General features: G+C 41.6%; 1 protein-coding gene across 3 annotated transcripts; it reads left to right on the forward strand.

The window, feature by feature from the left end:
- Positions 1-2,420: 2,420 nt before the first annotated feature.
- Positions 2,421-21,759, forward strand: ghrb (growth hormone receptor b). Of its 3 annotated transcripts, none has more exons than XM_076758621.1 (9): positions 2,421-2,624; positions 6,295-6,385; positions 14,231-14,366; positions 15,542-15,720; positions 17,074-17,252; positions 17,373-17,517; positions 18,637-18,727; positions 19,015-19,084; positions 19,479-21,759. In XM_076758621.1, exons 2-9 carry the CDS (start codon positions 6,304-6,306, stop codon positions 20,355-20,357), a joined length of 1,761 nt encoding a protein of 586 aa, XP_076614736.1. In that variant the 5' UTR covers positions 2,421-2,624; positions 6,295-6,303; the 3' UTR covers positions 20,358-21,759. The 3 variants fall into 3 exon arrangements, with proteins under 3 accessions (XP_076614736.1, XP_076614737.1, XP_076614735.1); XM_076758622.1 differs by lacking the exon at positions 2,421-2,624 and adding an exon at positions 2,655-2,701 and having other exon boundaries at positions 19,479-21,638; XM_076758620.1 differs by lacking the exon at positions 2,421-2,624 and having other exon boundaries at positions 6,280-6,385; positions 19,479-21,638.
- Positions 21,760-21,801: the final 42 nt, after the last annotated feature.

The raw sequence follows: 21,801 nt of genomic DNA on the forward strand, positions 1-21,801 counted from the left end.
CACCAGTACGACGGCAGTGTGTTTTTTCATGTGCATAATACACTACACCCACCATATGTCACTGTTTGACAGTTAACATTATATCCTGACCACAGCGGTGCACTGAGAAAACAGGTGGACAACAGACAGGACAGTCTGCTCACACTGCTGTTTACTATATTACTCTACCACACTCACACTGACTGTTGTAATGGCCTTTTTCCAAACACTATGTGTGTGCACGAGTCTCTGTCTGTTTGTGTGTGCTATGTAAAGTATGTGGAGAGTGTGTGGGTGGTCCCTACGGTCTCACACACACTCAACAACAAGTTGTTCCTGACATGTGAGTGGGAGAGACTGAACATGACCTGAATTGTGACACCACAGGCTGACAGATACTGCTCTGAAACTGCTGAGGAGGAGTTCCGTTACACGTAGACAAGCTAATTCACGTTTTTCAGAAGAAAGATGTGCTGGTTCAGTTTCATTCAGTTTGAAGTGGTTTTCATTTACCCTTTGTGGTGTGGACCATAGTTTGAAAACACTTCAGGACATGAGAAAAAAGAACTTGCACTGAACAGTACAAGAGCAAGTAACATACTTATTGGAGTAATAGTATATATGCATGCCCATGTACTGATATCCTTTATACAATCATGTGTTCACAAAGTGGTGAACCTCTCTGCATCCTTGTTTGTGAACGACTGAGCCTTTCCAGGATGTCCCTTTCATACCCGATCACGATACTATTACCTGTTACCAATGAACCTGTTTACCTGTGGAATGTTTCAAACAGGTGTTTTTGGAGTGTTCCATTTCTTTCCCAGTCTTTAGTTGCTCCTGTCCCAACTTGTTTAAAACATAGTGCTGCGCCAAATTCAGAATAAGCAGATATTTACAAAAATCAATGAAGTTGTTGATGTCAAACTGAGTATATGTCTGAAAGGATTAACAAATGATTTATGTTTTATACAGCTCCTAAATGGTTCCACGATTTTTTGCTATGTAGACCCTCTACACATCAGACATTGTGACTTGTAATAGGAAGAACAGCACAGGTGTTACTACTAACCTCAACAATGGCTCTGTTGTCTTCAAGTGTCCCAGTAAACCAAGACAGTGTGAGAGTGAGCCAGCATTCACAGAAGCAGGACCCTGAAACTGAAGCCCCTAAATGGAATTCAGCCATCATTCATGTTATCATTTACACCTGTGCTTTTCCATTAAAGGCCTTAGTCTTAAAAAGGGCTCCTCATTTATTGCTATTAATTCAAAATTACATCACGATTAAGGTATGTTATTCTTTCCATGTGCAGCAATAAAAGGAGAAAAACAAACACAGAGCTAAATGGAAGCCAGGTGTGGTTTAGCATGTGGGGTACACAAGGGGAAAGGTACAAGGGCACTTTTACATTTAGATTTTAAGTATGATTCAGATTATTATTACTGTAACATTGATATTAAATTAATCCCAACTGCCACACTTTGTGAAAATGATCATTAAAGGTTTCTGAGTAAACTCTGACAGTGAAATGCAATAGGGTATAAAAGAACAATGTTCTCCTCTGAAATGTAGTGAGTAGAAGTTTAAAATAGAAACACTCAAGCTACTTTCCGTCATAGACAGAGACCCCTCTGCAATCAAGCTCGTCTCCAGAGGAACCAGCTCCAGTTTGGGTTCAGGAAGCAGACTCTCCACATTTAAAAGCAGGCTTCATTTTAATTCTGCTCATAGAGCTGCCTCATGTGGGCTATTAATCATCCCTAAGTAATGCTTCTGTAGGCCCAGACTGCTGGGAGACTTCCCATGGTGCACTGAGCTCCTCCCTTCTCCTCCCTTGTCCCTCTCCATCTGCATACATTCTTATCCCATTGGTGCATGCTACTAACTGCCCTCTCCCGTAGTTTTGTGCTTTCTCGTCTTTCTCCTCCTGATGCTTTCTTCAGGTATTTCTGCCTAGAGCTGTAGAGTAGGATCTGTGATCGCAAGCCACCTTCTGCCCCCACATACCTACTGCTATTATTATTATTATTATTATTATTATTATTATTATTATTATTGGGCCACTATTACTCAACATCTCTATGTGTAACTTGTTACATATGTTCTCCTTCCTCCCGCTCTCTCCTTCTCCCTCTCCTCAACCAGTCGAGGCAGGTATCCGTCCACGCAGAGCCTGCTTCTGCTGGAGGTTTCTGCCTGTTAAAGGAGGGGTTTTTTCTTGCCACAGCCAGCACGTGCTTGCTCATGGTAGGAATTGTTGGGCCTCTGTGAATCATATCATAAAGAGTTGGGTCAAGACCTGCTCTGTATGGCTTTCCACCGCAGTCCTCTTGTAATCGCGTTTGTTTTCCTGCTGTACCCAGACTCCACCGACAGATGGCGCCCTCCCCTCTGCCTGACAAACGGAGGGATCAGTGCAGCTGTGCCGCTGCTCCAAACGCACTCAGACCGTCAGCCAGTCCGGCAGCGGTTCTTCGACAGCGTTGGCAGCCCGCATGGAGCTCGGTTTAACGCGGACCTGTGTGTTTTTCGGAGGCCGTCCTGTCTCCTTTCAGGGACTCTGGAGTTCACTGTGTGTGTGAGAGTTCCGCCGTCGCTGCTGTTTATCTCGGAGGGGACCTGAGGACGCTTCAGCTCAGCGGTGAGCCGCTTCTCATGTCCGTCCTGCATGTTTGTGTGTGTTTGCGCAGCTGGACGCAAAAAACTACTGGATCTACAGTGAGTATTTGACCTGCCAGTCAGGAACTGAAGCGTGTCTCGGGCTGTTCAGCAGGTGTAGTCTCTGATTGCAGTTTGTTGTCGTGTTTAAAGTACATTTTCTCCATGAATCTTGCTCAATCTCAGAGGGCAGACTGGGGGAAACAGTGAGGCGTCTGGAAAACAAGCTGGAGATGTCATTAAACTGCAGCTACTGTCAACTTAAAGTCAGCAAAAGCAGCTTGTCGGGGCTTAAATGTGCCAATTTATATCAAGTCATCAGGTTTGGAAAAGTGGAAAGTAGTAGAAGTTTTGAGGGACTTAAGTTACATTAATGATATAATTGTGAAGAAAATACTGTTTAATGTTGATTTGTTTATGTCCTTGAAAGGACAGATGTTAAAAAAAATGTACAACTGAATTGTCAATAAGAACAATTCGTCAATTCATCAGTTAGTTGACATTAATAATGAATCAATAACATTAATTGTCAATTAATATCCAATCAAAATGTCAGATGTTTCCTAGTCCCAGCTTGTTTATTGCGAGGATTTGCTCTTTTCCTTTCTCTCATGTGGTGATAAACTGAATATCTTTAGTAGTTCAGACAAAAAAAGCAATTTGAAAGGTCATAACTTTGGGCTTAAAGACATTGTATTGCTCATATTTTCTGACATTTTATAAGCCATTATCAGTCAACCAAATAAATAATTGGTTGATTAATAATGCAGACTAAATCAAAATAGACTGTTTGTCTCATAAATATCATTGTAGAAATCTCAGAAACCTCCAACCCTCTCAGCAACTGAGCCGAAAACCTTCAAAATAAAGTCTGTGAGTAACACTTATGAGGAAATAGGGACTAAATGGCGATAAAATACATAGAAATGCCCCATCAGGGTCTCCCTAACTTAATGCCATGACCTTGACTGTGTTTGTGGAGTCCGCAACTGCTCATCAAAACACAGGCTGTGCTATCTGCAGCTGTGAAGGTAGTTTTGTCTCAGTCTGTCTTATCAGCATGAGAAATCTGAGAGTGTGAAAGCTTGTCCTCAGCGTGTCCAAACAGACAGTGATAAACAGAGATTCAGAATGCCGTGACTACAGGGGAGCGTAGGTAAGTGAGAATGAACATTGTTGCTCTCACTCCTGGCACTGGCAGCGGAGATACGTATAATAACACTTTTCAAGGTATTCAGCCTCCACTTGATCCAACACAAGCAGGGAAAGATTATGTAACTGTAATTATTTTTAGCATATATGTGAGCCGAGCACAGAGGCTGGCTGATGCTACACTGATGCAGATAATCACTATTTATCAGCCAGTATTCTAATTTACAGAACTTCTTGGCAAGCCGCCTTCATGTTTGGCTATTTTAGAGTCGTTCCAAAGATTAGGCATGATAATTTACACTGTATGAGGATGACAGAAACATCATGTATTAACAGACTGGTTCATCAATTATTATTCAGCACATCTTAAGTTTAACAGGATGAGATGAGAGTTTGGAGAATAAGCATTACTGGAAATGAAATGATCATAAATACATATATATACTCTACATGTTAAATCTCTTCTATCTCTTCTATTCTTGTAAGGAGCACCTGTAACGAAAACAATTTCCCCTCGGGGATCAATAAAGTATTTCTGATTCTGATTCTGATAAATAATTATGCTAATCACAAACGTTTTAACCTCACTGCCACTGAATGAGTCAAGCACGACCAGACATATAATACAGTAGCTGCTTCATACTGTAGGAAGAGATAAGGGTGTGTCATGTGTATGTCACTGTAGCAAAATGACTGTACCTGCACCGCAACATAGAGCTGTGAAACTGAGAGCAAAGATGCTGAACTGACAAGACAGGAGACTCCATCAAAGAATGAGTCTGTGTGAGCAGGTGTGAGGAGAGGAGAACAGAAAGGTGAGCAGTAAATCATTAATCCCTTGTTTGATTCTGTGTGAGTGTGTGTGCACAGTGTGAAGTCACTTCAGTGCACTTCAGGTGTCACATCGCACTTGAAAGCAACACGTGTGCGAGCCAACAAGCCAGTGTTTGGCATCAGCGCTCGTGAGTAAGATTTAGTCTCATTCACATTCACAGATTTTAGGCCTCATTCACTCCAGTCATATGTGGTAATGATCTTTTATCTGGCCCAAAAATCCATTGTTCAGAAGAGGGGATCAAGAACATTTGATACCTCATGGACACGATGTACTCTCCCTCATGCTCGCTCTTCACAGATTCCTTTAGTGTTAAGTTGCCATCAAAATCTGGAAATGACATCGGTATTTTAATCTGAGTAAAGAGGCATCTCAAGATAGATTATGATATTTTAAACGATAAATCAATCAGGCTTGAAAATGTGTTGGGAATCTTAATCACAAACCCACGAAGGGCCCCAGCTTCAAGGTTAAAAAACTCTGCAGTACAAGATGAAATAACATGCACCCTTTATAAATCCCTTTGCAAGTATCACTAAACAAGATTTTAATGAGGCCCAGAATCTAGTAGGGATGGATTTCACAAGTGTTGTCAGGAACCCGGCGTAAACCAGTTTACCGTTTTGAAACGTGGCTTTCCAGGAAAGATAAATAGTGTGAATACCACGAAGTGTGTAATGAATAAAACATGCTCAGCTTCTGATTAAGACCTGCTGGTCCTCCTGCTGTCCAGGGAGTGCGGTGAACGATGATTCATCACGTGGATTTTTTTGTTTTCTCATGATTTTATTTTTCTCGTCAATTCAAATTACAAAAAAAATGCAGTTTTAACATATGTTGTCATTGTTGTGTGGTAGTCTTGTTGAATGTTGAATTGACAGTTTGAACAGAATCACTTTGGAGACACTTTCAGTTTAGCAAGTGCTAAATGACATTCAAGTGTAAGAACTGACTGAAGTTGAAGCACAGTGTAAATTGTAGCGACAGTCCTGTAAGGGGGTGAAGTGTTAGATGAAGCGTAAGCATAAAAGGTAAGCAATGAAAGGAGATGATGTTTGCAAATGTTTGCTGGAGTGTAAGTAATAATAGAAACAGAGGCACTTTTAGTGATGTCCTGGAGGGAGATAGTGTCGGTTCAAGTGCAAAAACTGAAGGAAGGTTTCTGAAAGAAGCTGAAGTGGCAAAGTATAAACAATGAAAAGTGTTGAAATGTCAGTTGTAGTGTAAGTAATAAAAGTATCTGAAAGTATCAGTATGAAGTACTTAATGGAATCGGTTCAAGTGTAAAAACAGACCAGATATCAGTGTCATTCATTCAAAGGATCTGAGTCAAATCCTACAGAAATCAAGTTCCTGTGCTAAAGAGTTCAAATTTCAAGAGCTCAGCACTATATTTGCCCAGTGGGAACAGAGTTCATCCACGTGAACGTTAGGATATAAAATCACCTAATGGATAGCTGCTATGTATGCATTGGAACAGGTTTTACTTGCCAATGCTATGACTCTATACATTTTTATGATGGGCGTACCCAGCCTCTCCTGGTTTAAAAAAAAGTTGGGAGGTTAAGGCCCTTTTTAATGGTGGTAGTGGGCTGGGCCTTGTGCTGCGTTTCGGCTGGGTGGACTGCACTGAGAAACTAACGTGCACCACATGTTTCCTCCACAGCTCAACACCATGGCTGCTGCTCTCACCGTGCTCCTCTTCTTGTCCTTTCACATGTTCACTGCTGCAGTGCAGGAATCAGCCCCTGAGCAAGGTATGTTTATGAGTATTAGTATTTGTATGGGTACCAACAGTGACTTTAGTTCACTTGTGTAACATAAGTAAACTGGAATTTAAAAACTTGAGCACAGGCTTGAAATCATGTTTATTACATAACAAACATGAACATATTGTTTCGTGTTAATTATGCTTGGCACTGATGATGCTTTCTTTGCAATCTGGTGTTTTATGATGCACAGATTTTCACTTCCTGTTGATCCGTTGGGTTTGGAATCAAAGATTACACAACACCAGATGGAAGTCATTTTTGAGATGAATCTGCTTGTAATGGGCGACAGGACGGTATAAAACATTTGTAATTGCCCAGTGACTGCGCTGCTTTGGCATTCAAATGAATGTGAAACATGTTGCACAACAGTGAAGCCCTCCACAGACAGCCACATGGAACAGCCAGCAGATTTCTAGTGAAGTGGCTTCCCAGGAATTCTCGAGAGCAGAGCGTACTCCACTGCTGAACAATGGGAAGCTGTTTAGTGTGCGAAAGCCCCCCCCCCCCCTTCTACTAAGTAGCCCCTCAGTGGCAGTGGAAAGGCCGTCTATTTGCATACATGGCTCGTGTTTTATCCACAGATATAAACTAGGTTTGGACTGACCATTAAAGTCACGCACGGACATCTTGTGCTTTGTCCTGTTACGTAACACTTTGAGTAACTTTGTGGGGGTGTCGACAGAGGACTTGCTCCCCTCTGTTCCTGTTCCCATGCTGCTTATCTTTAATCTGTTTTTGTTTCATGTCTCGATGTGGGATTGAATAGGGATGCTGTGTTCTGACAGACGTTTCCCCCCGTAGCAAAATGTGGGAGCGAGAGTTAACTCGCATTTTTGCCTCAGCCAAGTGTAGTGTTTTTTAATGCAGACAATATGACAACCTTTAATAGCCTCCACATCTCTGAACCGCTGCCTTCATCTCAGGTTTTGTTGTGTGATTCAAATCGGTCTCGTGTGGCTGTGGTGAATTGCTACTCACGATGCAAGAGAAAAAACTACATACCGAAGACCAAATGCAAATGAAACGTCCATAATCTCAGTATTTCTAGAGGAGGTATGTAGACGCAGGCCAACAGCTATTGCCAGACACAGGCTATAAAAGACAGCCTAGCTATGCTGGCTGGCTGCCCCACCTGGAGTACTTCTACTCACGTTATCCTGAACAATCCCATAGCAGAAGCTTAATAAAGCTGCTCGGAATGGAGGGAGTAGTTAGCAATATAGGACGATTAGCTTAGCCACATCGGCCCAAACCGGATAATTAAGCTTATTTCCCCTGGTGCAATTTTTTATATTTCATCTAAATGGCCGAGAATCTGAACGTGAACTGATTTTAACTGCTGAATCTCTTATCAGCTTTCTATGAAGTGTAACTGCAGCTTTAACTTGGCAGTGGTACAGGCACCTGGATTTAAAGCTTCGTGATTGGCTGTTTCTGACTGAAGTGCACCTCTTTCCTTACATTCTGTTGCTCACATACTTTTAATTTTTATCGAACACTAGGCATTCTTTAACTTAGTTACTCATTTTAGTGTTTTTATGATTCAACGAGGAGAGTTTCATGTCTACTGAAGCCTTGTGTCTGTACTCTGTCAGTCAACTGACTGTTTGTGAGCAAATCACAGGGACTTTTCCTTTCAGAAACACCGGCCATCCAGAATAATTTCCCAATTCTATTGGAGCACCAGCTGCCAGAGGTACTACCGAATCATCCCTGTTGAGGTGAAGAAGTGTTTTTCGTCGTCACCACTTGAGCAACAGTGTTTATATCACTCAGGAATCAGAACATTGGCGGTTAATGCGATTATGTGTCATAGCTGGAGAGGTCACACTGTCACTCTTCACTTTGAGCATACACAGGCTTTTTTTCTGTCCACGTTCTCTCCTGAGGCTTGTTAGGTGCGTAAAAGCTTCAGTAATCACTGATGTGAGCATGGTGGCCCCTCGCCAAGAAAGGAAATGGCTATTCTAAATGCAGAGGATTAGGTATTTCCTCCGGAGAGTGCACTGATTGATGTCTGAACATGTCATTCTCTAAATAACCCTTTGCCCTGTGTGCTCACAGGAAAGACATTAAAGACCGCTTCCTACCAAGCCACTGTGCAGATGTTAATAGATGCTGTAATTGGAAAAACACAATTATCATCAAGTGGTCGTGTAAACAAAGACAAACAATAAGCACTGTTCTGCCTAATAATTTATGAGATGTGCTGAAGGTGTGAGTGAGCCCTGTAAAGGAAATTAATGCTAGCTGCTATTTCCTGCTCTCTTTGAAATCATGGCTGAAAGGAAAGGCATCTGCGCTGCGATTGAGTGCGGATGTTATGTTTCACCCTGAAATAGACTGTGTCAGCAGAGGAGAATCATGCTGTAAACATGTTTACGTCGTAGGGCTGTGGCAGTTTGCCTCAGACAGAGTCCTGTAATGAGAACATGTTGTGAATTGATATAAGCGTCTTGAATATTGTCTGTGTTTTGTCGCTCAGCTGACTGAGTTCAGAAAGAGCTCTTAAACTACTGCTCATGTGTTTACTCAAACCATAGGTGAACTCTGCCTGGCAGCTGTTGAGCAAACACAGCAGCACTGTTTGACAAGCACATGAGCACAAAACTGAAGTCTGTTTGCAAGTTGATCTAGTTACACACTTTGCCAATATGGAACTGATGTACACAGTGTGTTAAGGTGGATTAGTCATTGTGGAGCAATACACTTTTTAATATTGTTCTCTTTATTTACCTTTCTCACTCACACTCAGTGCTGGAAGAAGCATTCGGATCCAGTTGTTAAGTAAAAGTAGAAAAGCGGCAATGTAACTGACAGCGAACATATTGCAAAATGTTGATACAAAACATATCAGGAAATGATTCATTTACAATGAATTTATTTGTTTTCCTACAGTATCTGCTGTTGCAGGATGATATGTGCTCGTATCAGCTGAGGACTCATTAAACATCTTTATAATTATGTGTCGGTTAAGGTTAGGGAAAGATTGTGGTTTAACACAAAAAATGTCAACACTGACTCCAACCTCAAGACATAATGTGTTTACTTTTTGAACGTGGCCTGACCAAAACCACAATACTTCCCTTAATCAATGTGCTTTTGTTCCCTTGACCTAACACTCACATTGGGCTGGGATGTGAATCGCTGCGCTTTGTATGCCCACCATCCACCCTGACCACCTATGTCATGCAGTAAATAAACAGAGCGCTTCTTTCAATTGAGAAAACGTTTTCCCTCAAAACATGTGCGTCAATACAAATTAGCAGTATTTAAACAGAATTTGCCCTCTAAGGGCTGTTGCTACTAGATTCATTTACTACTGAAGATTGACCGATGGAGCGGAGGGGCTAAGTTTTAGAGGGCTACGCCTCCACTCATAGAATCTGGAGTTATGATAGGTAACTAACATTTTATTTCATAAGCTTTGCCCTTCAAGAGCTGTCGCTATTGGGTTAAGAGCAAAGCTGATGTATTCAATGCCTACTGTGTCACCAAGGTCCACAGAGGACATATACCAGTTCACAACCCTGTGAATGTGAAGCGTAATAAGACAAGGAAGCACTGGCTGTGCCATGGATAACATCATGTCAGCACTGTGTGGGAAAAAGGGGGTCAAGTGATATTACACTCCTTCAACACAGAACTGCTGCTGCAGAATGGTGGAGCATTGATTACATACCGTAATGGTCCCCTGGGTATGTAACTACTCTGTGATGATGGGACTAGAGGCATATTGTTTGTTGGAGACAGGGTTGCAAATAAATGCAGTGGAGCATAAAGTACAGTGTTTTCTGGTTTTCCCATTTTATATAACAATTTTGCAAATTTTTTTTTTTTTTTTTTGATACAGTAAATTTCCTGGAAACTTGTTTGAGAGGCCATTTACTGATAAAATATCCAAATCTGAATATCTGTGGTTGGCAAGCCTCCTAAATATATAAAATGGCCAACAAACTAGTTATTTGATTACTAAAAGGTAATGGGCCTTCGTGTTAAGGTTATCCTGTTATTCCGTTCCCAGGGCCATCAATCTAGCTGTTTCATCACTTTGCTGCAACAAAGTGGCATCGTTCAAATCTAAGTATGTCAAAATTGCATTTAGTACAGCAGTTGGACATTACTTGAGCAAGTTTGCTGCCCTCACTCTTTGAATGTGATCTTTATTCTGATGTTTAATCTTAATAATGTAAAATAAAAAAAAAAATAATAGAAACAAAATCAGGCAAATCACCCAAAGAAATATGTCAATATGACAAAACTATTGTTTCAACACGTTCCCTGTCACTCTCTCTCTGACATACATACACACACACACACGCACAGTAATTTTCCCATCATCTGTTTTTTTGGGGGACATTACATAGACTTACATAAATTTCCTGGAGACTTAGCCTAACCATAACTGCTACTTGCTTAACCCAAACCTAACTGGATTTACGTCCCCACAACATGCGTAATACACCTTCCCACACACACGCTCACACACAAACACGCATACAACTTACAAACCACACACTCGTCCTCATTTATCATGATGAAGTGAGCCACCAAAATGCTCTGCATAGCTGAGTGTCAAATTGATTTTTCTCTAAATCCTGAGCTAAGCACAGTTCCGAGGAGGAGCGGAGGATCTGGTAAACAGGTTATTTTTAGCCTGTAGCTCCCCTTCCCTGAAGCGCCCTAAGCAGGCCAGAGGTATTCATCACCTGCTCCTAGTGGTGCCTGCGACGAAACCATCTTGTCCTCACGCTTCCCGGTACTCAGCCAGCCTGAGCTTGTGTGTTCCTCTCTGAAATGTTGACGCGGTCGTCTGACTGCTGTCCCCAGAATCATTGATCACAAAGCCTCCTGGTAACACGGTCAGCAGTATTTACTTAACGGAATGTAAAAAAACTAAAAAAATAAAATAAAAAAAATGCTCCCACAGCTCTTTGTTTAAAGAGCCACTTCACCAACATAAAGAAAAAACACCTCATAGTAACTAGCCATGCAGATAGTTTTCAAAGCAAACTATATCCACTCATGAACACTGTTGAAACAAATTGTAAGTATATCTTTATACTGGAATTCTGAGGCTGATAATGATATTTGAGATTTCAAAAGAGTATATCGACCAACATTCACTTTCAATGTGAACGCAAACAAGACACATTTCAGTTTGTAATATAAAACTTAGTAATTTGTTTTTTCTCTACCACAAATTCATGTTAGTTTTACAGTGACGTCGAAATATCTGCAACAAGCTTCTGGTAATGTCAGCCTGCCTTATCAATCAGCCTCTAGCTTTAAGATAATACCTCACTGACTCTGGATAGTCCACAGACCTCACAGTCACCTCTTTTCATTAGATCTACTTTCTACCAAAAACATGAAAATAGTATGTTCTGTGGATTACCCAGAGCAACCAGAATCATGTCTTTAAGTCATTTTTCAATGTTGTGACCACCACAAAAGCAAGTACATTATATCAGAAGAACATCTTATAACCTATAACCTAAATAAAACAAACCTATCTGCATGGCTAGATACCACTAGCCAGTGGGTGAAACAAGCCTTTAAGTGGGTGACATGTTGCAATGTAACAGAAAGCATGAAGCTGATTGACAGGACTGATAGATCACAGTATGCATTGAAACCTCTTTCTATTTTCAGGAGCAAATGAAATGCATTGCACTTAGTGCATATGCTGTTTTTTGCAGGTTGTGTACACAAGATCATTTTTGTGTAGTACAAAGGGACTACAACTTGAATTTTTTCGCAACCCTGTGTTGTAGAATGACAAATAAATGAACCTTGAACCTTGGAAATCTAAGTACTTTACTAATGAGAAATGATGCAATGCTGCACGGGCAGATGTCAGTCAAACTGCACCTTTGTAATAACACTGCCAGTTAAACTTGAAAGAGGACCCCAGTGCATTCCTATAACACTGTCAGTCACAATGTCACAATGCACAATTAAAAAAACATGATCAAAGTCGATGCAGCAGAACCAGAGATATCATTGGTTAAGTATTGTAACTTCACATTCTATGAGCAGAGGCGCAGCCCTCTAAGGGCTGTCGTTGTTGGGTTTGTTTACTATTGAAGATTGCACACTGTACAGATGCCTCTCTCAGGTCCTCATGTGCAGTATGTAACACGGGACCTTTTATTTCATATAAGCTTTGCCCTTCAAGAGCAGTCGCTATTGGGTTAAGAGCGAAGCTGATGTATTCAATGCCTACTGTGTCACCAAAGTCCACAAGGAGAGGACATACACCAGTTCACAGCCCTGTGAAAGTCAAGGAACCACTGGCTGTGCCATGGATAACATTATGTCAGCCTGTGTGGGAAAAAGGGGGTCAAGTGATATTACACTCCTTCAACACAGAACTGCTGCTGCTGAATGGTGGAACATTGATCATGTACCGTAATGGTCCCCTGTGTATGCAACTAATCTGTGATGATGGGATTAGAGGCATATTGTTCGGCATGTGCGTAAAAGCACTAGATCTGACAGTTCATCATCTGCCGTCTCTCACATTTAAACTGAATGAATCAGGGAAGATTCTGACACATTGGCAAATACAAATGGAGGAAAGTGTGCAAAGAAACCCAAGATGCCACAGCGCAGATGTCTGCCACTGTCATTTCCCTATGGACGGCCATAGATAAGGATAAGGCTGTTGTGGAGTGCACCTAGGTGCCCTTTGGAAGCTCCACTCCTGCTGCAATATAGACTTTATTGATGAAGGGCCTCTTGCACCCTGGAGCTCCGTGAAGCACAGTTACAGTGGGGGTATGTTTGGCTGGTGGCTCCTGGTCATAAACGTTCTTGCCCAAGAGGCAGCAAGTGAGTGCAGGTTGTTCTACCAGCCTCACGATGGTCATCAGATCTGCTGCCTCTTTGATGACGCCCAAGAAATCCTGGAAAAGTCCTTTGGCACCTGCCAACTAGAAAAGCGCTATACATTTACCTGTAGCACCATGAAGGCAGTGCTCACCACTGGAGCTCCTCTGCATTCAGGTGTGCACAGTACCTCACAGGGCTGAAGATCTGCTGGCAGACTGCTTCAGAGCAGCTTCTCCTGTGTTGTTCAGTACTTGAATTTGAGAGCAGAGCTCAGATCCTGATGGTGTTATATCCTGGATACGAGTATACCATACAGTACAGTGTACTGTGGCTGGAAAGAAAATCTTCACAACTGTGCATAGGCTTGTCAAAACCTGACAGTCCAGTTTTTTAGCTTTTTAGTTTTTTCATTTTCGAACTTAAACATGTCTGACATCGTTTGAGGCAATTGATCAGAGTTCACACAGGTCCCTCTGGGAACACAGAGTCTATTGTACAGCAGATAAAGGCAAACCGATTTTCCAAAGATATAATACTACACCTTCATTTTGTTTTGTTTTTCCTAGATCTACAACACACTCAAAAATCAAGTAATATTTAGTTTGCATAGTGACTGTTTTGAGTATACTTAAATACAGTGAGCACACTACAGACAGGCAGGTAAGGTCTGCTGCTCTGTGTGTTTACGCAGCCAGTAAAACAGGATCCAAGTATTTTTTGTGCATGTGCTTTTTCTGAGTACAGAGAGAACAAATAGCATTCCACGACAGCCCTGGCAGTAAACCTGCCAGCTTTAGCTTTTGCTGAAAGTTAAAATGACTTCCAGGAAAAAGCAGACACTCACCCTGTGGCTGCTCACTGGAGTTAGGTTACAGTAATTATCCCGTCCTCAAAGACACAGCCATTGCAACAAAGAAAAGACAGCAAAACAGAAGTTACCAGCATAAATGATTAGCTATGTAATTACCCCCCCCCCCCCTTTTTTCCCTGCAGTGCCCCCTAAGAGACACCCACACCTCACTGGCTGTGTCTCCACCAACATGGAGACCTTCAGCTGCCGATGGAATGTCAGCACTTTCCAGGAGCTGTCTGAGCCAAGAAGCCTCCGCTTATTCTACATCAACAAAAAGTAAGGGTGGAAAACTTTTCTGTCTTTACTGACAGAAATATGCATTTTTTTTATTTCTGTGCTTTCAAGGGAATCAGGGTAGGAGATGAAAAAGGGAAGTAGCCTGTAGTTTTTTTTATTTCTGCGCTTCCAAGGGAATCAGGGTAGGAGATGAAAAAGGGAAGTAGCCTGTAGTTTTTTTGTTTTATTTATTCACTTTCTATTTTGGATGAGTAGCCATACTGCAGATAATGTTGTCATTACAACAAAAGAGTGAGGCAGCTGGAAACAGCATACATGAAAGAAAAAGATGCAGATAATAGACAAAACAAAAACAAGAAAGAAAGAAGAATCATAGGGGAAGAAAGAAAGAAACAAAAAGAGAAAATGTATGTACATTTAAGGAAAGAGGGGTCAGAAAATGCATGTAGGTGTAAATGAATGTAGAACAGAGCTGCCTCTTAACCCACATTTTCAGTCTTTTTTACTCAACTGCTGATTCGCATGGTCTCTGCTTTTACAACTCACATGTATACATTGTTGTGTCTAAACCTTATCTGGCATGTGGCGCACCTGCACACACTGGGCCGACAAGGCAAAAGTCCAGTTCAGGATGACACTTGGCAGTGAGATTTTACTTTAAAAGAGCACAACTGGAGCATAGTAATGTTTCTCCCTTATTAAACACTTTAAGAACTTGGGTAAACTAATTTATAAATACACACCAAAAGGTCACAGGATTTCTTAAAGTTGCCGGTTTAAAGGATAAGCCTTAGTCTGTCTTTCAGAACTTTATGACTGCCTCACCCTGTCTGGTGTTGAGCCCCAAGGTGCTACTGAAGACATGCATTGTGAAAAACAGCTCACATTTCTCTAGTTTGATCTTTAAAAACAGATGGGCATTATAGTTTTCAGCAAACATAAGTTAAACAGGAGCAAATAGTTATATAGTAATAAACAGTTCATCTGACAGATTTTTTTATCTTCAAAAATCTGAAAAACTCAAAGACTGAATTGAACTGAATCAAATCAGGACTTTCTGAATGACTATTTAATCCACTGGCAGTGCAAGCATACTCCATAAACTTTCCTCTACCACTGCCTTCAGGCCGTGTTTCAGGCCAGAGGTGTTTCCTGTCAACTCTTTCCTCTAGTTCATGCTATTTTTTAGACATGTTATCTTCTCCCGCTTGCAGTTCCCCCCATGCCCCTCCTAAAGAGTGGAGTGAGTGTCCTCACTACAGCACCGACAGGCCAAATGAGTGCTTCTTCAATGAGAACCACACATCCATCTGGACAATTTACAGAGTCCAGCTTCGCTCGGGGGATCAAGCCACCCTCTATGACGAGAACCTCTTCAACGTTCAAGACATCGGTGAGTTTACCGCCTCACTGCCTGTCTGCCAGGATCCAGATTAGAGAAAGCTGATATAAAGTGGATTAAAAACCCATGTATGGTCATGTGAGGTTTCCCCATATTCCCTGTTACTTTCCACTCAAAGGTTTAACGACCATCACAGGGCCCTGTGGGGACTCTTTATTCTGAATTGCATCTCTCAGGTTACAAACAAATTCCGCCTTTTTCACTGGGAGGGGCCTTATGGTGGAAAAAAGTACCAATGTTCTTCCACAATTTCCAGATTAGCCATTGTTCCACTAGCATCAGTCTTTCTGAAAGACCTAAACATGTACTTTTTGTCCATATTCTCTGTAAAATGGGTAGCTCTTCCTCTACAACATATCCCATGAATCTTTGCCATTTGCACACTGTCAAGGCCTCACAGCAGCTGTAGTTGTTGGGTGTTAAAAATAGCTCTGGTGATGGCAAAGTTGGTCGGTCAGTGGATTAGCATGATATTTTAACATTCATGTTGCCCAGACGATGAGTGTTACTTTGGTGATCCCCTGAGTTTTCCTCAGGTCAAAGTTTACTTTTGAAATAACTGCAATATAATGACATTCCCATTAGCCTCGGCTTCTGTGTTTAGTGTTGGTTAGCAAATGTTAGCATGTTAACGTGTGGACATTATATCTGAGAAACATCGACATGCCACCTTTATGATAAATTAGCTTTGATGCCAACTTGTATATGTATATATGCACAAAAAGTAACCAAAATATAGGTACTCAGAAAGTAAGTAACACAGAGACATAGGGAAGCATAGCAAATATAAATACATGATATGGTCACCCTGTCCTCATACTGTCCTCCTTTTATGGTTTAGGGCCTCTTAAGTTCAAGGAAATTATTAATGCCACAGCTTATGAGAATATTTTAGATAATAATGTGCTTCCAAGAGAAGACCCTTTCCCGTTTCAACATGACAATGAATGAACTGCAGTGCTGACTGTGAGCCAGGCCTTAACACCCGACATCAGTGTTGGACCTTTCTAATGCTCTTGTGGCTGAGTGGGAACAAATTCCTGTTGTCAGGTTAGAAAAACCTGATGTAAAGCCTTCCCATAGCAGTGTAGGCTGTTGGTTGACTGGTTTTTGGAATAGCATAGCATATGGATGCGATGTTCAGGTGTCAATTTAGTTATGGTCATATAGTTTTAAAAGGCAGTCGAGGGCAGTGAGTTAGTTAGTTTATTGGACTGATTAATTTAGTCCAATGGAGAACACCCTGACTCATATTATACAATGAGTCCATAAACAGATGAGTGTAAACTTTAAAAAGTTCAGTTGCTGATGAAAAAAACACTAAAATGATTTTCTGTTCTGCAGTGCAACCGGATCCTCCAGTTAGCCTGAACTGGACGCTGCTGAATGTGAGTTTGACCAGCTCTCACTACGATATCATGCTGAGCTGGAAACCGCCTCAGTCTGCAGATGTGGAGATGGGGTGGATGACACTGCAGTATGAAGTCCAGTACCGTGATGTCAGCTCTCACCTCTGGGAAGCGGTGGGTGTCTTCTAAGATTTATTTCAGTGTGCTAGATTGCAACTTCAGTTGAGTTGAATTTTAGTATTGTCAAAGGAAATGTGAATGTGGAGAACACTGTGTGTATTTGCTTCACCACAGGTCGACCTTGTGAAAAGCACCCATCGCTCCCTTTATGGACTTCAAACTAACATGAATTATGAGGTTCGGGTGCGGTGCAAAATGTTCGGTGGGAACGAGTTTGGAGGATTTAGTGACTCTGTCTTTGTCCACATTCCATCTAAAGGTAAACATCAACAACATTGTCATTATAAAGAAACCTCTCAAAAATTTCTGCCTACACTTCACCTGACGGCTCACCCTCCTGTCAGTAGCTTGCATCACTATATGAAAACTAAATGATAATCCAGTAGCTGCCTGTTTGATCTCCCTAATGCTGTGATCAGAACGTTCCTGTAGCCATGCGTGAATGCAGCCCCAAATTAAATATAGTCTAAATATTTAAGAATATTGTGTTAATCCGCCCTAGAAGTAGGCCATTGTATTTGTCAGCACAAATCTCAATATTTACATTTGTACTTGAAGAGAGGTCCATAATGCTTTACGACTGTTGATCCATTTCACAAGGCGCACCTCCGTTTCTTTACCCAAACAAAGATGTCAGTCAGAAATGAAAGCTGCTTACTGCATTAAAGGACTTGCTGTCCTCAGTCCATAGTATTAGTTATTCTAGACAAAACCAGCACTGTGTTTCTGTAGCTCTAAAGGTCCAGTGTGTAGGATTTAGGGGGATCTATGGGCAGAAATGGAATATTCAGTTATAATTGATATTAGTGTACGAAATTAAGAATCATTGTGTTTTTGTTACATTAGAATGAGCTCTTTATATCTAGAGAGGGAGCAGGTCCTTTCCACAGAATCTGCCATGTTTCTACAGCTGCCCAGAACCCAGAAGTAGCTCAGAATTTAGCATTTTCCACACACAAGATGAGGAGTGCTCAGTTGGTTGCAATTTGTCACCTTACTGATAGATGCCACTCAACCTAACACACTGGACCTTTAATGTAATCATAATTGCAAATACAACAAAAGTGAGAGTCTGCAGCCATGCTAGCAGCTCTGGGAGGCTGTAGTTAGGCACAGCTGTGCTTTGGGCTAAATGCTAACATCTGCATACTAAGATTTGTACAGCTGAGGCTAATGGGAACAACTTTCTTCTTCTTGACAGCTCTATGGCTTTTTCCATAACAGCCCTGTATTCTCTGAATAATAAGGAACATTGTATTTCTGACAGACAGAGAGACATTACATTAACAGCAAGATAAAATCAGCAATATAATGTATTTCATTTTTTTAATGATGCACAATATTATGTACATAAAGTCGTGTGCATGTCTTTTCCCAGTGTCGAGATTCCCAGTGGTGGCCCTGCTCATCTTTGGTGCCTTGTGTTTAGTGGCCATCCTGATGTTATTTATCATATCGCAGCAGGAAAAGTAAGTACAGTACAGCCATCAGGATTTCTGTGTCTGACTGGATGGTTTTGAAAAGCTCAGAGAAATGAGAAAGTGCAGTATGCTATGCAGTGACCAGCACAATGCATGTGCTACTTAACCTTGGAAGAACTCGGTGTCTGTTATCAAGGGTGTCATAACTGACACAGAGACAATCTGTATATCTGCTCTTCAATGTTTATACAGAGGTCTGAAGACATGTTTTTTGTTCTATATGGTTATATGTGTTATGTCAAATTTAACATGTTTCCTTTTTATCCTCCCCAAAGGTTGATGGTTATTCTTTTGCCTCCTGTTCCTGGACCTAAAATAAGAGGAATTGACCCAGAACTCCTCAAGGTATACCACTTTATTTTGAGCTAAAAACAAAAGTGAGCTTACCCAAAATGTCAGAAATAACTGTGTGCTCACAACTATGGTTAGTACGGTAGGTCAAAGCTTAAGCAGAAACTTCCAAAGAAGTTTGGCTGGGCTTGTTTAAAACCTGTCTGATTGCCACACTGCTCGTGTTTCTTGACCTGTCTGGCATCTTTTTAGTAATGTCACAGCATTCCCAATTCTCAGAAATTACCTTGAGAAGACAAAGGTTATATTACTAATAGAAATGATGGCGTATGCTACAAAAATATAACCCACGTCATAATAAACTGGATTATCCCTGAAAGAGCAGACCTAGCTCAGCAGCTGAATGTGGCCTCCAGAGTGTATCGACTCTCTTTTCTTTACCTCACAGAAAGGGAAGCTGAGGGAGTTGACGTCCATCCTGGGTGGCCCCCCTGATCTGAGGCCAGAGCTATACAACAGCGACCCCTGGGTGGAATTCATTGATTTGGACATTGAGGAGCAGAACGACAGACTGGCAGACCTGGACACGGACTGTCTCATGCACCGCTCCCTGACGTCCAACTGCACTCCCGTCTCCATCAGCTTCAGAGACGACGACTCGGGCCGTGCCAGCTGCTGCGACCCAGATCTTCCCAGCGACCAGGAAGCATCGCCTTTGCATCCTCTCACCCCAAATGAAATCCTCAGCAAGGAAACGTCGTGCCCGACAGCCTGCGAGCCAAGCTGCCAGCCCCAGAGCCCTGTCACTGGGGTGCCTCCTTTGGTAGAACCAGGCAGAGAAGCCTTGTACACCCAGGTTAGTGAAGTAAGGTCGTCTGGTAAGGTGCTGCTGTCTCCTGAGGAACAGAATGAGGTGGAGAAATCCACTAGCAAAGACACAGAGAGAGACATCATGGCAGAGAAGCAGAAAGAAAAGAAAGAGTTTCAGCTGCTGGTGGTGAATGCAGATCATGGGGGTTACACCTCAGAGCTCAGCGCAGGAATAATGAGCCCAAGATTGTCCACAGGAGACATGAGTGAGCCCTGCCAGACAGAGGGAGACTTAGGTTCTTTGCTGTCCCCATCTTCACACGATGAATCAGATACCACCCCCATGTCCCCTCTTCCCCCTGTTCCTGTCTACACAGTGGTAGAGGGTGTTGACAGGCAGAACAGCCTCTTACTGACACCGAACTCAACACCTGCTCCCCAGCTGATAATCCCAAAGACCATGCCCACACCAGACGGCTACCTGACCCCTGACCTTTTGGGAACCATCACACCATAGATCAGCGGTGAACTGTGCAAAGACTATTCAATCAAGGGCAGAGATACTGTGAGCTTGGAAACAGTCTCGGAGATTGAGGGTCCCAACGTTGAGTGATAAATATCAGCTCTCCTAAAATAGTCGAGGGGAGGCATCTGTGCCTGTCCTGCCAACACCTCTACCTCCTCTGGCCTCCCACTGCTCCCTCTGACAGGGCTGTGAAGTCAGCACGGTTGGACGTTTGGCATGATGGAGTAAGAGCACACAAGAATGTGACTGACTGCAGTCATGGAAAAGGAACTTTTTGACGGAAGATAACACAAACTGGTGCTCGAAATTGCCTCAAAAACTCAATACTCACTTGAAACAGGTATATAACACTTTGCTGAAGCTGCAGTGATTAAATTTTTGACCACTAGAGGGCAGAAGAACTCCACAGCAAACTGAGGGAACGCACAACCCCAGTGCTTTAATTAGAAAAGTGTTTTGGCTAAGGTGTTAGCCCGCTCATTTGGACTCATGTTTCAATCCAGAATCCTGAGAAAAGTATCTGGCTCCGTAGCTGCTAAATGATGGACTTTTTTCACCAGCTTGTCACTCATGTTGTCTCTCTGCTGTTGGGTGCTATGAGCTAAAGAGCTTTGTATAGCTGCAGAGTTGTTGATCATTTCCTGTGGTTTTGTCAGTACACATTTCACATGTGAAATGACTGAGGGTGAGTCTTTGACTTTTTGTACATATCAAAAGCTTTCTTTTTGATAAAATCAGGTCGTATGTAATTAGTATGCTATGTGAAAAATGTCTGTAAACATGAATTAATCATCTGACCTCTTTTTCTGAATCCAGCAGTTTTATGCCTTCCATAAGTTCCATAAGTATGCTTTTCATTCAGTCCTTTACAGGCTTTAAGACAAATACTATTATAACCAAAAAGTGTAAATCAGATTGAAAGAAAGTAACCCATTGCTTTTTTTAAAAGTCAGCCTTGTTGGGGTGTGTATGTCATGTTGTTGCCATCACATGAAAGTAAAATAAAGCATGAGCTGCAGGTATGTAAAAGCATCAACTGGAGCATATAATATTAGATTCTTATCTTACTTTGACACCATTGCATACTATGTTCGTCATTTATGGTCAAAACTGAAATGTTTTCAGAGCTGACAGGTAAAAGAATTTGTCTGTCTTATGCTCAGTCAGTATTTGTTTTTGAACGCATGGAATATGAGAGTTTTTTATTTTTCATTTGTTTCTGTTCTGTTCTGTTCTGTTCAACAGTGCAGAATTAAAAGTTGGAGGTACATGATTGTCATTGTTGAATTTGTACAGTTATTTCATATTAACTGTTCAAAAGTGTTAGTTACAAACAAACAAATTTCATACTTGTGCCTTTGTATACTAAATTAAAAAATAAAGGTCTTGCATGAAAAATTATTGAAGTAAAACTGAATATGAAGTTTGTGAAACA

Source organism: Chaetodon auriga, chromosome 19, assembly GCF_051107435.1.
Source record: "Chaetodon auriga isolate fChaAug3 chromosome 19, fChaAug3.hap1, whole genome shotgun sequence".
In the NCBI taxonomy this organism is placed as follows: Eukaryota; Metazoa; Chordata; class Actinopteri; order Chaetodontiformes; family Chaetodontidae; genus Chaetodon; species Chaetodon auriga.

Excerpts from the sequence above, each read along its gene's own strand:
- ghrb (XM_076758620.1), top strand. The coding sequence starts at position 6,280 with ATGTTTCCTCCACAGCTCAACACCATGGCTGCTGCTCTCACCGTGCTC. Across the intron at positions 6,386-14,230 it reads GGAATCAGCCCCTGAGCAAG|TGCCCCCTAAGAGACACCCA; the intron begins GTATGTTTATGA and ends TTTTCCCTGCAG. Across the intron at positions 17,518-18,636 it reads TGTCCACATTCCATCTAAAG|TGTCGAGATTCCCAGTGGTG; the intron begins GTAAACATCAAC and ends GTCTTTTCCCAG.